The sequence below is a fragment of the Herpailurus yagouaroundi genome, unplaced genomic scaffold (genome assembly GCF_014898765.1).
Source record: "Herpailurus yagouaroundi ecotype Mexico unplaced genomic scaffold, PumYag 159, whole genome shotgun sequence".
Lineage (NCBI taxonomy): Eukaryota > Metazoa > Chordata > Mammalia > Carnivora > Felidae > Herpailurus > Herpailurus yagouaroundi.
In genome coordinates, this window is record NW_024412400.1 from 63626064 (window position 1) to 63642961 (window position 16898).

General features: G+C 35.3%; 1 protein-coding gene across 1 annotated transcript in view; it reads left to right on the top strand.

Annotated features, from left to right (window-relative positions):
- The window catches only part of PRKCI (protein kinase C iota), a 73043-nt gene that overhangs the window by 48121 nt on the left and 8024 nt on the right, over positions 1–16898 (top strand). The window contains exons 8-15 of the mRNA XM_040480721.1: positions 1083–1141; positions 4294–4470; positions 4895–4992; positions 6022–6108; positions 8166–8301; positions 12396–12483; positions 13492–13617; positions 14973–15052. Coding sequence (XP_040336655.1) covers positions 1083–1141; positions 4294–4470; positions 4895–4992; positions 6022–6108; positions 8166–8301; positions 12396–12483; positions 13492–13617; positions 14973–15052 — 851 coding nt within the window. The remainder of the gene's footprint in view (positions 1–1082; positions 1142–4293; positions 4471–4894; positions 4993–6021; positions 6109–8165; positions 8302–12395; positions 12484–13491; positions 13618–14972; positions 15053–16898) is intronic.

Below are 16898 nucleotides of genomic sequence, written 5' to 3' on the forward strand. Positions count from 1 at the left end.
GTTTTTTTTTTTTTTTTTTTTTTTTTTTTTGCCCCAAGTAGTTCCAAGGAATAGAAACCTATAGTCCAGTTTTTGAGTATGAAGAAAGTGAGGAGTAAAAACCAAAGGCCCCCTCTCTCTATGCCTTAGTCATACTAAAATAATTAAGGTTTATGGAGTCACCCTTGTAGAAGGAATTGATTAATTTGTGAAGAGGAGAAATATTTTTTAAAAAACAAAAATATTTGTTAAAATCAATACTTGGCTGTTAATTGGTTCTTGTTCTCTACTCTCATTAAAGATTAGGAGTTGACTCATAAATACATACAATTTATTACTAGTAGGACAGATATTCCATTTTATTTTATTTTATTTTTTTTTTTAATTTTTTTTTCAACGTTTATTTACTTTTGGGACAGAGAGAGACCGAGCATGAATGGGGGAGGGGCAGAGAGAGAGAGGGAGACACAGAATCGGAAACAGGCTCCAGGCTCTGAGCCATCAGCCCAGAGCCCGACGCGGGGCTCGAACTCACGGACCGCGAGATCGTGACCTGGCTGAAGTCAGACGCTTAACCGACTGCGCCACCCAGGCGCCCTAAATATTCCATTTTAAATAGTGAAAACTTGAGGGTGCCTGGATGACTCAGTTGGTCAAGCATCTGACTCTTTTTTTTTTTCTTAATTTTTTATGTTTTATTTATTTTGGTGGGGGGGAAGGGGTAAAGGGAGAGGGAGACATAGAATCCAAAGCAGGCTCCAGGCTCTGAGCTGTAAGCACAGAGCCTGATGGGGGCTTGGACTCACAGACCGTGAGATCATGACCTGAACCAAAGTCAGATGCTTAACCCACTGAGCCACCCAGGCGCCCCAAGTATCTGACTCTTGATCTCAGCTCAGGTCTTGATCTCAGGGTTGTGAGTTCAAACCCCATGTTGGGCTCTGCTCTGGGGGTAAAGCCTACTTAAAAAAATAAAATTAAATAATGAAAACTTATTCTGAAATAGAAACTTAAATCACGAGAACATTTTAAGTCAAGCTCAGTTAACGGGTACTATTGTTTTTCTCCTTTTTTTTTTTTGTGGCGGGGGATTGGATTTTCAGTAATTCCATATAATCCTTCAAGTCATGAGAGTTTGGACCAAGTTGGTGAAGAAAAGGAGGTAAGATAATTAGTTTTATTGTATATTACATCATTAGCTTTTTAATAAGACTTGACAGTTAAAAAATATGAAAATTAACTTGCTTAGATTTTATTTTATTTTTTTTTAATTTTTTTTTTTCAACGTTTATTTATTTTTGGGACAGAGAGAGACAGAGCATGAACGGGGGAGGGGCAGAGAGAGAGGGAGACACAGAATCGGAAACAGGCTCCAGGCTCTGAGCCATGAGCCCAGAGCCTGACGCGGGGCTCAAACTCACAGACCGCGAGATCGTGACCTGGTTGAAGTCGGACGCTTAACCGACTGCGCCACCCAGGCGCCCCAACTTGCTTAGATTTTAAATCATAATGGTAAAATGCAGGAATGATTTTTAATGATGTTTGAGTTTTATTCTGATTTAATCTAATAATTGCTAATTTCATTTAAATTAAATCTGGTGGGATAACTTCTTTCTTTATCCTTTTATTTATTTATTTTTTTAACAGGAGAAAATCAAATTTAATAACCATACAGGGATAACTTATTTTTATTTAAGACAGCATAATCTAAAAAATTATTAAAATTTTAATTGAATATAATTTAAGAGTGAGGTTTAGAATACTTGGTAGTATTATTAAGATATATTGTAGATCCTTCCATATTATGGGCTAGTTGTTTATTTCAAGTATAAATGATTAAGCATCTTAAATACTATTATTTTTTCTATTAAATGTTTTATCAACTTTTAAAGCAGTAAGTTTTTAGTTAAAGATATTTAATTAAAATAATATTTTTTTAAAAATATCTTGTAGTGAAAAAGACTTAGGGGCACCTGAATGGTTCATTCAGTTAAGTGTCTAACTCTTGATTTCAGCTGTTTGTGATCTCATGGTTCGTGGGTTCAGGCCCCATGTCGGGCTCTGCACTGACAGCACAGAGCCTGCTTGGGATTCTCTCTCTCCCTCCCCCCACTCTTTCTGCCCCTTCCCCACTTGGGCTCTCTCTTTCTCTCAAAATAAATAAATAAACCTTAAGGGGGAAAAAAAAAAGAAAAGATTCATCATGTTTCACACCTTCCACTCCCACTTTGACTTCTGAGAGGCAGCTCTTTTTAATCATTTCTAGTTATGCCTATAATGTTTATAACTCTTCAATTTTCCAACTTTATATATTGCAGGCCAGAAAGATTTTGTTCACAATTCCTCCCCCTTTTTCCATCTCTTTCCAATATTTGATAGGTATATTATGTTTTACTCCTAGTTACCTTTAAAAAACCCCAACTTTGGGGCGCCTGGGGGCTCATTTGGTTAAGCACCTGACTTGATTTCAGTTCATGTCATGATCTCCCAGTTTGTGAGATCGAGCCCTGCATTGGGCTCTGCACTGACAACGTGGAGCCTGCCTGGGATTCTGTCTCTCCCTCTCTCTCTGCCTCTCCCTTGCTTGTGCTTTCTCTCTCTCTCTCAAAAATAAACAATGAATAAATAAATAAATAAATTCCCAGCTTTTTATTGTGTAAAATTTCAAACACAATTAAAAGTAAACAGAGTAGTATAACAAAGCCCCTGTATCCATTACCCAGATAAAACAGTTATCAGTATATGGCCAATGTTGTTTTGGCTATCCATTTCCCTTATTCCTGTATTATATATACTCCCGTATTATATTTTATATTATCTGTATGAGATTATCTTTCTTCTTGAAAAACTCGATATTTCCTTTAGTGAGAAAGTACTAATGATGAATTTCTTTAGTTTGCATTTATCTGAAAATGTTTGTATTTCACTTTTGTTTTGAAGGCTATTTTTATAGATCAGTAGGGTTTGTTTTATTCAGATCCTTTAAAGGTGGCATGCCACTAGTTTCTGGTTTCTGTCTTGTTAGTGATTCTGTGAAGGTACTGTGCTTTTGTTCCATTTCATTCTCCTTTGAAGTTTCAGTTAACCACATTTAATTTTTTTTTTTTTAATGTTTATTTCTAAGACAGAGAGAGACAGAGCGTGAGTGGGGGAGGGGCAGAGGGAGACACAGAATCAGAAGCAAGCTCCAGGCTCTGAGCCATCAGCACAGAGCCCGATGCGGGGCTCGAACTCACGAACGGCGAGATCATGACCTGAGCGGAAGTCGGATGCTCAACCGACTGAGCCACCCAGGCGCCCCCAGTTAACCACATTTAAAGTCTGTATATTACCTTTCCTTCTTACCATTCATTCTATGCTTTCTTCATCTACTCTAATCTGGTTTCTTTTACTCGTCTTTATTTATTCTTGTTATCACATCAGATTATTATTTCTAGATTTTTGTGTGACCCTTCTCTTGAAACCTCATTCTCCTTCAGTTTTCATGATACTTTTTTTTTCTTTTTTGTGCTTACTAGTTTTTCTCAAAATTTGCTCTTTGTTTTCTTGATACTCTTCACTTGAGAAAATTCATACTTAATTCTTATGGGTACATGTTGATTGTATGTGGAGGATTTTGCAGATGTGTTAAAACAGATTATCTTCGGTCTTGTCTATAAATTACCAGAAGCCCAAGTTTCTAGTTGTAAATGGATTATAAGGCTGGTTTTGTCATTCCAAAAGAGCTTGGTATTGTGTAGAAAAGAATGTTTTCCATTAGTTAAGTTGCCTCATGCTTATTTTCTGTTTATAGCTTCCAAAAATATCTCTGAATATATCCGCTCATTAGTCCAGATTTGATATATCAAGCTTCCAGTGGACTCTTTAATCTTGCAATCCCATTGTATCTTGTATCTTCAGTATGAAAAACCAAGCCCATTATCTCAACAGCTCTGTTAATCTTATCCTATGTGCACACTTTGTTTTTCTGTCAGTAGTACCTCCAGTCTCCCAGTCATCAAAGTTAGTGTCATTTTTTTAATTCACGTATCTCCATTGCCTTCATACCCAAAGTTATCACATCTTAAGACATCCTTTAACATTTCTCAGATTTCAACTCCCTCTCCATTCCTGTCAGTACCCGTCTGACCTCAACTCATGAATTCATCCTTTCCCTGAGTAGTTAGATTATATCGTTTGGAATGAATAAGAAAAGAATTATTAAGAACTTAAGTCAGAAAATACTTAAAAAACATTTTAACCAGGTACTGGAAATATAATGTATTATGCAAAATTCCTCCAGGTATAACTATTTGATATTAATGTTCTCGACAGGCAATGAACACCAGAGAAAGTGGCAAAGCTTCATCCAGTTTAGGTCTTCAAGATTTTGATTTGCTTCGGGTAATAGGCAGAGGAAGTTATGCCAAAGTATTATTGGTGAGGTTAAAAAAAACAGATCGTATTTATGCAATGAAAGTTGTGAAAAAAGAATTGGTCAATGATGATGAGGTGAGTAAGCACAATGTTTTATCATTTCTGAACTGTTAAGTTGGCTTAAGTGTACTATTTCAGAGAAAACCTCAATGTTTTGTCTTATCATTTCAGTTTACATTTCTAAATATATGCTTCAAACAGATTACATAAGATATATTTAATGTAATCTGATGACTACTAGATTTTTAAGAAATAAAAATCAAGCCATATTATTATCAAGGAAAAGTACTTGATCTTTGTAAAAGTTTTCTAGACTGTTTCATAATACTGAAAGATTTATTGGTGTTTTTGTATATACGCTGTTGTTTCATGATTATCATCAAACAGTAGCAGTTAGTTACTTACTTGTATTTGTGATCATTGAATTACTAAGAACAAATTTATCATAGTTCTGATGATAATTCAGTTTGACATGGATTTCTTTCATATTTTGAAATAGGATATTGATTGGGTACAGACAGAGAAGCATGTTTTTGAGCAGGCATCTAATCATCCTTTTCTTGTTGGGCTGCATTCTTGCTTTCAGACAGAAAGCAGGTAAGATTGAAAGATAATGGAATGATTCCTGGGCTCTACACCTTTTGGTATATTACACAATGAAAACTGCTTTCTACTATAAGCTGGAAGCGGAAGACATGGAGATGGACACAAGAGTACTCTGTTTAAAATTTCCTGCTACTCATACTCCAATCAGTGATAGCCGTCTAATGGTGGATCAGCAGTAGGAAATTTCCTGCTTTGGGCAAAAAAAAAAAAAAAAAAAAGACCAGGTCATAATTATGGCACTAAAAATCTAACTTTTGAAGTATTTTCAAGATTCTAGTTTTAAGACTTAAAGTTTCCTAGAGTTTAACTAGAGAGAGAAATCCTAACTTCTTTACCTTAAGTGACAGTTAAATAAGACTTGTTTTGCAAGGGCCAAAGTTGAGGTGAGAGTAAGAGGCTCTGGATTGCTAGTGGTACTACTTTCAAATGGAAGAAGCAGTTCTCACAGTTATGCTGGTTTACTTTTTTGTATCTTCTGTGATTAAACAGCTTTCTTCTCCAACTACCCTTTGTTTCCGCCAAATTCCTGGAGTGTTTGTTGAGGATAAATCTGGAGAATGCTCTCTATGTTGTAACTGCTCTCTATAGTGTTTAAAAATGCGAAGTTACACTGCCTCGTTTTGGATTTTGGTGTCATGTGCTCTCTCCTGTGTTTTTTTATTTTTATTTTTTAAGCCCACTGACATGTCAAGTTCCTAGAGTTAAGCCCTGCTAATTTTCTTTCTTTCTTTTTAATTTTGTTTCTCCTACGTTTTCATTTAAATTCCAGTTCATTCACATACAGTGTAATATTAGTTTCAGGTATAGAATTTAGTGAGTCATCACTGACCTATAATACCCAGTGCTCATCACAAGTGTCCTCCTTAATCCCCATCACCCATTTAACGCATCGTCCCCATCCACCTCCCCACCAGTAACCATCAGTTTGTTCTCTATAGTTGAGTCTGTTTCTTGGTTTGCCTCTCTTTTTTCCTTCCTGTGTTCATTTGGGTTTTTTTTTTTTTCTTTTCTGTGTTTTAGATTGTTCTTTGTCATAGAGTATGTAAATGGAGGAGATCTAATGTTTCATATGCAGCGACAAAGAAAACTTCCTGAAGAACATGCCAGGTACCGTTGGATTTTTGTCTGGGGTCGTGGGTAGGGGATGCTATGGGACTTTTTATGTGCCAGTGTTTGAAAGGGTAGATAAATCACTTATTTTTGATACTAGTTAATTTTTTGGAAGTCATATAGAGGCTAAGGTAAAAGTTTATATTATAACATGTGTAACATTATGTATTTACATATATTAATGTAAGTAATTGAAAAGTATAAAAACTATTCAAGGGGAAACCTTCAGTTAACTAAACCCAATTATTTTATCTATTCAACATCCACCATTGAAATAATTGATGGATTTACACTTATTATTTGTATATACTTGAGAGTAATAAAACAATTCCTCTTAAGGTTTTATGTAATTCTGACTATTCTTCCTGTAATTACAATTTCTGAATTGTTCTGCCTTTGGCTTTTTTTTCTCTGATCTCATACATGTTGATGAATAAGAAAAGATCATTAAATATTATTTATTTTTTTGTTTATTTTCTGTCCTTAATTTGACATTATTATATAAGATTGTAAATTGCTTATATGTTGGAGGAATTAGGTAGGGAAGGATCATGGCCTTGGAGAAGTTTAATTCATCAGTGCCATGATTTGTTTTGTTTTGTACTCATAATTAGCAATAATTCTCACCCTGTTGTGCTCCGCAAAAGATGAGGCATATTAGTTTGTATATGCGTGTAACAAAGGTTAAAGATTTTATTTTTGTAAGTACTTAGTGGAAATCTTTTTTTTTTTAATTTTTTTATTTTTTAGTGTTGATTTTTGAGAGAGAGAGAGAGACACACACACACACAGAGTGCAAGTGGGGGAGGGTCAGAGAGAGAGAGGGAGACACAGAATCTGAAGCAGGCTCCAGCCTCTGAGCTGTCAGCACAAAGCCTGATGCGAGGCTCGAACTCACAAACAGTGAGATCATGACATGAGCCAAAGTCGGATACTTAACCAACTGAGCCACCCAGGTGCCCCAATTTAGTGGAAATCTTGCTAATACATTGATTCTTTCTTATCAAAAAGAGATACTATCCTTCAATTTTATAAAAAGGTAGAAATTGTACTAATCTAATCTCAGACCAAACTGTGTTTTGTTTTGTTTTAATTTCCTGTATGTTCATTTATTTAGGCTTTATTAAATGGTTGCCCTTCATAGCAGAGCCACAAATGACATTTCTAAATGTGACCAGAGCCTGTATTTGTTCCTTGTTTGTTCAGTTGGACATGGGGAAAGTAGTTTTTACTGTATTAAAGTGTCAGTTCTGGTTTTGTGCTTTTCTGGGAACCAAAGTACAAAATAAGGGCTCAGGTTCTCTATTCATAGAATTAAGTAACTGAGAAGGTTTGTGTTATGTACCTCCAAACATGATCATGATAACATTCCCCAAAGTAGCAATAAACCAACTTGAGTGTTTTATTTTCATTGTTCAGGTCAAAAGTTCTGGTTATCGCCAATGAGTTAGTGGCAGTTTTTAAAAAACCCTTTCTTTGATGTTAAATGGTATGGTTGTAGGATAATTCATTTTCTAGAATTTTGGTATGCATTTTATAGTTTGAGTTAAACTTTTAGTATTTTTTTTTTTTTATTCTAGACCAATCAATGATTCTTAGCATTTGGAGAGATCATTTGTCTCTTAGAGAAGTGATAGAAGCTATGGAAACTCTGTAGAGGGAGGAGAAGCTATGGAAACTCTGTAGAGAGAGTGCACGCACATGCGCGCATGCTCGAGCAGGGGATGGGCACAGAGAGAGGGGAGAGAATCCCAAGCAAGCTCTATGCTGTCAGCACAGAGCCTGATAGGGAGCTCGAATCCACGAACCACAAGATCATGACCTGAGCTGAAGTCAGACACTCAGTGAACTGAGCCACCCAGGCACCCTTAAGATATTTTAAAGTGTACTTCAGTTTGTGTTTTGGTGTCATTTCTAAAAACATAGGGAGAAAAAAATCTTTTGACACGATTTTGGTGTTTTCATTTGCAGATGGGGATAGGACTTAAATAACCTCTTCTAGAAACTTACCACAATTCCGAAACTTGAATCAAATGAGTTATTTTTCTTTTTAGATTTTACTCTGCAGAAATCAGTCTAGCATTAAATTATCTTCATGAACGAGGGATAATTTATAGAGATTTGAAATTGGACAATGTATTGCTGGACTCAGAAGGACATATCAAACTGACTGACTATGGCATGTGTAAGGTGAGAAGCATTTCTAGTTAATCAGAAGGTCTCAGCAGCTCATAAAATTGTTTTGGTAAAATAACAATATTTAAAGATGGAGAAATGATTGCTACCCTGTTTGGGATGCTTTTTGGAATTTTAGCACAAAGAAAAATATACATGTTTTCTAATCATTTACAAAAGTCCGTATTTTCTGTGACTGTTATATGTGCTATAATAAGAGTTAATTTCTTTTTATTGTCTGTAACATTTTATTTTGAATGTTGTGAAAGTACTGGAGAAAATTTGGAAATAAAAATTGTCTGCAATCCCATGACTTTAGCATAACTACTTGCATGTCACCTTCTAGTTTTCGCCATTTAATTGTGACTCGTGATAATGTATTCAAGATTTTCCCAGGAAATGTATCATTTTTTGTATTTAAAATTTAAATATCTGACATAAAGTACAGTAGAACAAAATAAGAATTTCAGTTACTCTCAGGACATGTCCTTTATTTCTCGGACCTATATTCTTTTTGTAACAGTTTTTTATTTAAGAGTCCAGTGTTTTTCCACAAAATGTGTAGGGTGCTACTCTCCTTGTTGAAGTAGCCGGGCCAGAACTATCTGCACACGGTAAAATGGCAACAAGCATGTAAACGTATGGATCACACTCTCCCATTTACCTGAAGGAAGTGCCTCCAGAGCTTGGAGATTATTTAAACTATTTAAATGCTAACATTAAGTAAGACACTCTAACAGTATTGAAGATTTAATGTCATTATCTCTTGATAATGACCTTAAAAGAAAATCTTTACCTCAGGTATTTTTGCTTTTAGGTACAAAACTCAGACATTTTTATCTTTTCTTATATTAAATTTCTATTTCCTTAAATTTTTCTATTATACACATCTTTAGTTATAAACAAGTAAACATTTAGTAGGCAAACCCCTATATATCCATTTTTTATGAGATTTGTGATACCTTTTTTTTTTTTATCTCTGTCACTTTTTTACCAGGGGATTTTTTTCTTATTTCAAAAGAAAAATGTCCTATAATTTGTCAAAGGAAAATAAAGCTGAACAGCAACAACAAAAAACCCATTAAAAATGTTAACCTTGTTAGAAAGTGTACACATTAAAACAATAGTCTTTATTTTTGCATGCCAGATACTGTGGTTTTTTTTTTTTTTTTAATTATAATAGTCTGCTTACAGAGTCTGAAGAAATGGCATTCTTCTATGTCATTGGTGAGTGTATGCATTGTTATAACTGTTTGTAAAGCAGTTTGGTGGGGATGTGTCAGGAATCTTAAAGATATACAGGCACACTCTTTGATTTAGAACTTCTGCCTCTGGGATATTCTTTTTTTACACTTACATCCAAGTTAGTTAGCATATAGTGCAATAATGATTTCAGCAGTAGAATCCAGTGATTCATCCCCTACATATAATGTCCAGTGCTCATCCCAACAAGTGTCTTCCTTAATTCCCCTTGCCCATTCAGCCCACCCCTGACCCAGAACCCCCTCCAGCAACCCTCAGTTTGTTCTCTATACTTAAAAGTCTCTTATCTTTTGTTCCCCTCCCTGTTTTTATATTATTTTTGCTTCCCTTCCCTTATGTTCATCTGTTTTGTATCTTAAATTCCACATATGAGTAAAGTCATACGATAATTGTCTTTCTCTTACTGACCAATTTCACTTAGCACAATACACTCAAGTTCCATCCATGTTGTTGCAAATGGCAAGATTTCACTGTTTTTGATTGCCGAGTAATACTCCATTGTGTATATATACCACATCTTCTTTATCCATTCATCCGTCAATGGACATTTGGGCTCTTTCCATACTTTGACTATTGTCTATAGTGCTGCTATATTGGGGTGCATATGTCCCTTCGAAACAGCACACCTGTATCCTTTGGATAAATACCTAGTAGTGCAATTGCTGGGTCATAGGGTAGTTCTAGTTTTAATTTTTTGAGGAACCTCCATATTGTTTTCCAAAGTGGCTGCACCAGTTTCCATTCCCACTAGTAGTGCAAAAGGGTTCCTCTTTCTCCACATCCTTGCCAACATCTGTTGTTGTCTGAGTTGTTAATTTTAGCCATTCTGACAAGTATGAGGTGGTATCTCATCATGGTTTTGATTTGTATTTCCCTGATGATGAGTGATGTTGAGCATCTTTTCACGTGTCTGTTAACCATCTGGATGTCTTTTGCCCATTTCTTCACTGGATTATTTGTCTTTTGGGTGTTGAGTTTGATAAATTCTTTATAGATTTTGGATACTAACCCTTTGATACGTCATTTGCAAATATCTTTTCTGCCTCTGGGGTATCCTGAGTAGATTTTTTGGCCTATGAGAAAAGGTTTATGACCAAAATTTTTTCCTGTAGTTGGTGATAAATATTTTAAATATTTTAAATAATCTAAATGGCTGGTAAGGAGAATAATTAGGGGAAATTACGGACTGACCACAAAACATAGCATTATAAAGTCATTTAGAAGATGTTTGCCAAAAGTTCATAACAATATAAAATGTTTATAAATAACATTAAATAGAGTTTTAAAGTATGGCATTGTCTGTTTCTATATGTGTTGTATGTTCTATTGTGTAGCATCATACATTCTGTTTACTTTTACATATTTTTGAGGTTATTATAATGGGCATGCATTAGTTAATAAAACTCACAAAAATGAATTGCCTTTTACTTAATTGTAAATTTACTGTTAGCTTGTTTTTAAACTTTTTATTGTTGATATCTTATTTAATTGCCTTGTGGCCAGAACATGGTCTAAATGATATTAGTTCTTTGAAAATATATTGAGATTTCCTTTGTGACTTAGTATTTGGTCAGTATCCCATATGTACTTTAAAAAGGATATATAATCTCTTTTTTGCATGAAGGGAGTCTATGTCCTTCACACTCTCTCTTTTCTTTCCCCTTTTCTCCTCATGTACACATAGATTATACATATTTTATATGTATGTACATTATATATGTATATGTATATTATATATATAATATATATATTTAGCTTTTGTCAAATCTTTTTCTGCTTACTAATTTTTTTGTCTGTATGATATGTCATTTTCTGATACAGATGTTTTGAAATCACCTGTCATGATTTGGGATTGTATTATCAGTTCAGCCTGCTATATCAATATACTGTAGATTAAGTGGTTTGAAAGACAGACATTTACTTCTCATAGTTCTGGAGACTGGGAAGTTCAAGATCAAAGTGCTAGTAGATCCAGTGTCTGGTGAAGGCACTCTTTATGGTTTGCACATGCATGAAGGCACTCTTCATGGCTTGCAGATGGGTAAAGGCATTCTTCACAGTTTGCAGATGTGTCTTTTTGTTGTATTCTTACATGGCAGGGAGAGAAAGAGGGAGTTCTCTTCCTCTTATAAAGACACTAATCCCATCATCCCTAATAACTAATTCCCTCCCAAAGTCTCCGTCTCCCAGTGTTATCACATTAAGTCTTCAACATATGAATGGGGGGGGGGGGCATACAAATGTCCATTCCATAGCAGGGATTGTGAAATTCTTCTCATTTGTCTATTTTTACTCTTTGTGTTTTGAGGCTGTATTGTTAGGTGCATACAAATTTGTTATAAATTTTTGGTGATTTTCCATTTCTCAGTGTGTAGTTTTTCTATTATGTACATTAGTGTCTTCTGCCTTAATTTTTTCCATCTGGTAGCTATTGAAATACAAAACCAAAAAATTCGTGCCTTAGGAAAAACAACCAACAGTGCTTGTGTAGCAGGTGGGATTTACAGTGCTTTTCTTCATAAAATATGATTCCTTTTACTCATATAATTAAAATTTTTATATTAAGTTTTTACCTGAATATAAATTATTTCAAATGCAATTTTTATTTTAATTGAACTCTCCACCAACATCTAATGAGGACAGGCTTTCTTTAAGCTATTTAGGGGCAACTCATGATTTTAATAATAAAGACAACTGTTCTAGTAATATTTTATTTAAGCTTAATATATTACCTGTAGATGCTGAGCTTATATAACAAATGAAATAAAAGAGATGAATTTAAAAGATAATTTTTGATCTTATTATTTCTTTTCTCTTTTTTCTTTCTTTTTTATTTTTTCTAAAAGGAAGGATTACGGCCAGGAGATACAACCAGCACTTTTTGCGGTACTCCCAATTACATTGCTCCTGAAATTTTAAGAGGAGAAGATTATGGTAATAAATAAATAGGTGTTATTTTAGCTAAGTGCTAGATGGGTGGTTAAATGTGGTACCCACTGCATTATAGTACTCTGTAGTATTTAAATACTAATCTTATTAATATAAACTTCCTTGATCCCCTTAAAACCTACATGAAAACCCTAAAATATGAAATAAGAGACAGTGGGACCTTAGCAGTATTTGGGGGTACAGATTTGAATATTTTATTAATGGCAACACTAAAAGTTCTAGGCACTAATCCAAGCAGTTTACATTATATTAACTAAATTAATCTTCTTAATAATCCTAGGAGGTAAGCATTGTTAATTCCCATTTTACAGAAAGTTTAGATAACTTGCCCGAGATCATACAGCTAGAAAGTGGCAGAGTAAGGATTTAAACTTTAGCCATGTGACTACAAAGTCATGAACCCCTGGAAGATTGTTCACATTTCCTGGGATATTTCCTCCAGGAATCTGAAAAATGAGGGAGAGATTGACTGCTTGTCAGGAACCAGAGAATATATTTATCTCAAAACATTGGACTTCTTGGGTTCTGGCCCTCTGATTTCAGCAGATGTGAAGGAGGATGGTACTTCTGACAGCCGTTCAGAATCTGATTCCAAGGTCCTTCAAGGATCTTTAATCAACTAGCAGAAGATCAAGTTTCAGACCCACGAAAGTTATTCTCAAATAAAATTTAATTACATCCTCAAAAAAAAAAAAAGATACAGACTATGAGTCTGAAATTACAGGCATATTTGGGAGAAGGAACTTAGTGTTTCATTTCCAATATTTTTTCCCCAATATTTTATTTTTAAAGTTATCTTTTAGGTACCTCCCCTTGTTGATAAGTGAAATATTCCTATAATCTTCACTGCCTACCATGATAGTTATAATGCATTTAGAGTTTATTTTTCATTATGTTTAATTTTTAATTATACAATGAAATGAATCTCAAGTTACTGACTTTTAAGAATGCAGAATAGATAATTTGTTGCTTCAAAAAATTTCTTTTTTGAAGGTTTCAGTGTCGACTGGTGGGCTCTTGGAGTACTAATGTTTGAGATGATGGCAGGCAGATCTCCATTTGATATTGTTGGAAGCTCGGATAACCCTGATCAAAACACAGAGGATTATCTTTTCCAAGGTAATTTGCGGTATTTTACAGATTCTCTGTGAATAACCTATTCTAGAGTTTGAATGAGGATGGCTCAGATTTTTACCTTGAGTAAGGGGAGAATAATTGGACAATATACTTCTTAATATGTAAGTCTTCATTTTTTTTTTTAATATTTATTTTTGAGAGAGAAAGAGAGAGAAGGAGAGTGAGAGAAGGAAGGGCAGAGAGAGGGGGAGACAGAGAATCCCAGGCAGGCTCTGCACTGTCAGCACAGAGCCCAATGTGGGGCTCACACTCATGAACTGCAAGATCATGACCTGAGCTGAAATCAGGAGTCAGATGCCCAACCAACGGAGCCACCCAGGCACCCCTTCATTTTTTTTTAAATATATCTTCCTACTTCTGTTCCTTCAGTCCCATTTACCAACTATTTTCTCATACTCAGAAATATAACAAAGAAGTTCCTTCAGATTGTATATCACAGAGATTAGAAGAAGGAATTCTGTGGCTAGAGAGGAATATCTTTCCACATGGACCCCGAGGCTGAGTGCATAAGTCCAAGAACAATATGGAGGAAAAAGTGGGGTACCAAGAATATAAGGGGATCAAAAGGTGAAGAAAAGAAGGCCCACAATTGGAAATACAAAGACTCAAACAGGAAAAAAAGAAAAAAAAGCAGACAAGGGATCACCCCCTGCTCCCAACACCCAGTCCAAAGATTTCCATGAAATTCTACATTTAATAATTAAGGCCATCACGGGAAATGAATAGCTGTTTCATGTAACAGAAAATCCAGATGGCCATGGAATATATGAAAAAGCATTCAGCTTCACTAGTAATTAGAGGTTTGCACATTAAAACATTAATGAGCTACTATTTCCTGCCCGTGCATTTGCCAGAAATTTTAAAGTCCGATAATACCAGGGCTGGTGAGGATGTGGACGGAGTAAGTGGAACTCTCATAGACTGCTGGCAAGCAGTGAAAATTGATTTAACAGCTTTGGAGAACGACTTGGCAATGTCTAATAAAATTGAGTCTAGTAACACGTACCTCACATTTTGTAGCTATTAACTCATTTAAACCTCATAACAACCCCATGAAGTAGGTATTATTTTTATTCTAATTTTACAGATGAGGAAACCGAGGCACAGTAAGGTAGTCAAAGAATAAAATATGCATGTAAATGATAAGGACAGCACAGAGAAGAGGCTCTCTGAGAGGGAAGGAGAGGAGCGAGCCTGAGAAAGCACATGAGACGCTGAAGTAGTATATGTAATACCTTATTTTTTTCTTTGAGAATGCCCTTAAGTAGCTCATAATAAAAATGTAAAATTGAAGCTATGTAAAAGTGAAATATAATACCACTATTTTATCTTTCTAGTTATTTTGGAAAAACAAATTCGCATACCACGCTCTCTGTCTGTAAAAGCTGCAAGTGTCCTGAAGAGTTTTCTCAACAAGGTATAAATTGAATGTAAAAATCTTCAGCGGTTTATCTCTGTATAGATGAGACTAAGTAGAGGTTCAGGCAGTGTAATATTCCAAAACACTAGCGTATAATAATTTTTTTTCAGTTAGATCTAGAACTTATCTCTTTACCAAAGAGTGTTAGATCCTGAGATGAATTGTCCATTTTGACAGTGTAAGTCACTGCCAGCTATATATTACATATGGGTTTTTAATGTAGATGATATATATACCATGTACTCAATTAGGGAAAAATTACATCTTTGGGGATAGCCTCAATCGTACTTACAGCTTTGTTACTCAGTTTTCTTTGGATTATTATTCATAGATCTCTTTCCTTATTGAGCACTTGGGACAGTAGTGTTCTGTACAGATTATCACGTCAAAAGCCCTGTAATCAGATAAAATTCAGAAGAAATGAAATGCTGTCATTGGTTCTTAAAAAATCTGAAGACCATTCAATTCTTCATTGTGGTCGGTAGGTTAGAAGAGTTTTAGGATCTAAGATTATGATTCTGAATGGTTTTTACTCATAACACTTCTAACACCAAATGTGTAGGTTTTTTTCCACACCAACAACCAATTCTCCACCTCTCTAGACATCAACTTGGTGTATTACAATTCAGTTTATTTCTGATACTAACTACCCAGAGTTACCATCAGATTCCAGGGGTTTAAGGGCTCAGTCCCATAAAACTATCTTCACCTCAAGTGCCAGTCATGAGTCATGAGTATTGAGTACCCACATTTCTGTCTGACTTGGCTACAGAGTTGAGCTTCCCACAATTCTCACACCTCAGGTTCAGTAACTCGCTAGAATGGCTCACAGAACTCAGGAAAATAGTTTACTTGCTATCACTGGTTGGTTATAAAAAAAGATACAAATGAACAGCCAGATGGAAAGATACACGGGGTGCAGTCCAAAAGGATCCTGAGCACAGGAGTTTCTGTCCCTATGGAGTTAGGGTACACACCCTCCGTGTCTCCCAGCATATGGACATATTCACCAACCCAGAAGCTCTCCAAACGCTGTGGTTCAGAGGGCTTTATGGAGGTTCCATTACATTGACACAATTGATTGAATCATTATCCATTGGTAGGTGGCCTCCACCCATCTGAAAATAAGGCTTAAAGTTAAAACTCTCTAATCACATGGATGGTTCCTCCGGCAACCAGATCCCATCCTGAGCTATCTACCAGCCCACCAAGAGTCACATTATTAGTATAAACTCAGGTGTAATTGAAAGGGACTTGTGAATAACAAAAGATAATTGGCTCACTCAGGAAATTACTCACTCAGGTTTTAGAAGCTGTGTCAGGGACCTGGGACAGAGACCAGATACGCTTATTGTATCACGGCGATCTTGGCAATCATAAATGTTTTCTTAAATAAATTGTAGGTTAGAAAAAGTAGGTTGATGTGCATTTATCATCTAAGGTAAATATAGATAATGATGAATTTTAACAAAATGAGAAATTGAGGCTTTTGAGTACTTTAGATGGAGAAAGATTTAAAATGGAAATCTAAGTATTAGCACGCTGCACAATGAAGGTGAGAGGTTCTAATGTTCAAAATAAAATGCCTTTTATTGGAAAGGAAAATGGTAGCATGTTCTCATTCACAGTAATGAATAAGCCAAGACTGTTTGTTTGTTAAGTTACAGCCCCTTAGTCCAGTGGGTCACATAATGGTTGTATCACGGTTATACACAGATTATATTGTTGTGTTGCTGTAATTGGACATAGAGCTTTACAAATGAGCTAAGAACACACTTGTGGAGTTTCGGGGTTTGTATATTTTGACCAGCACAATAACCTGTGCCAAAGAAATAGGTGGATG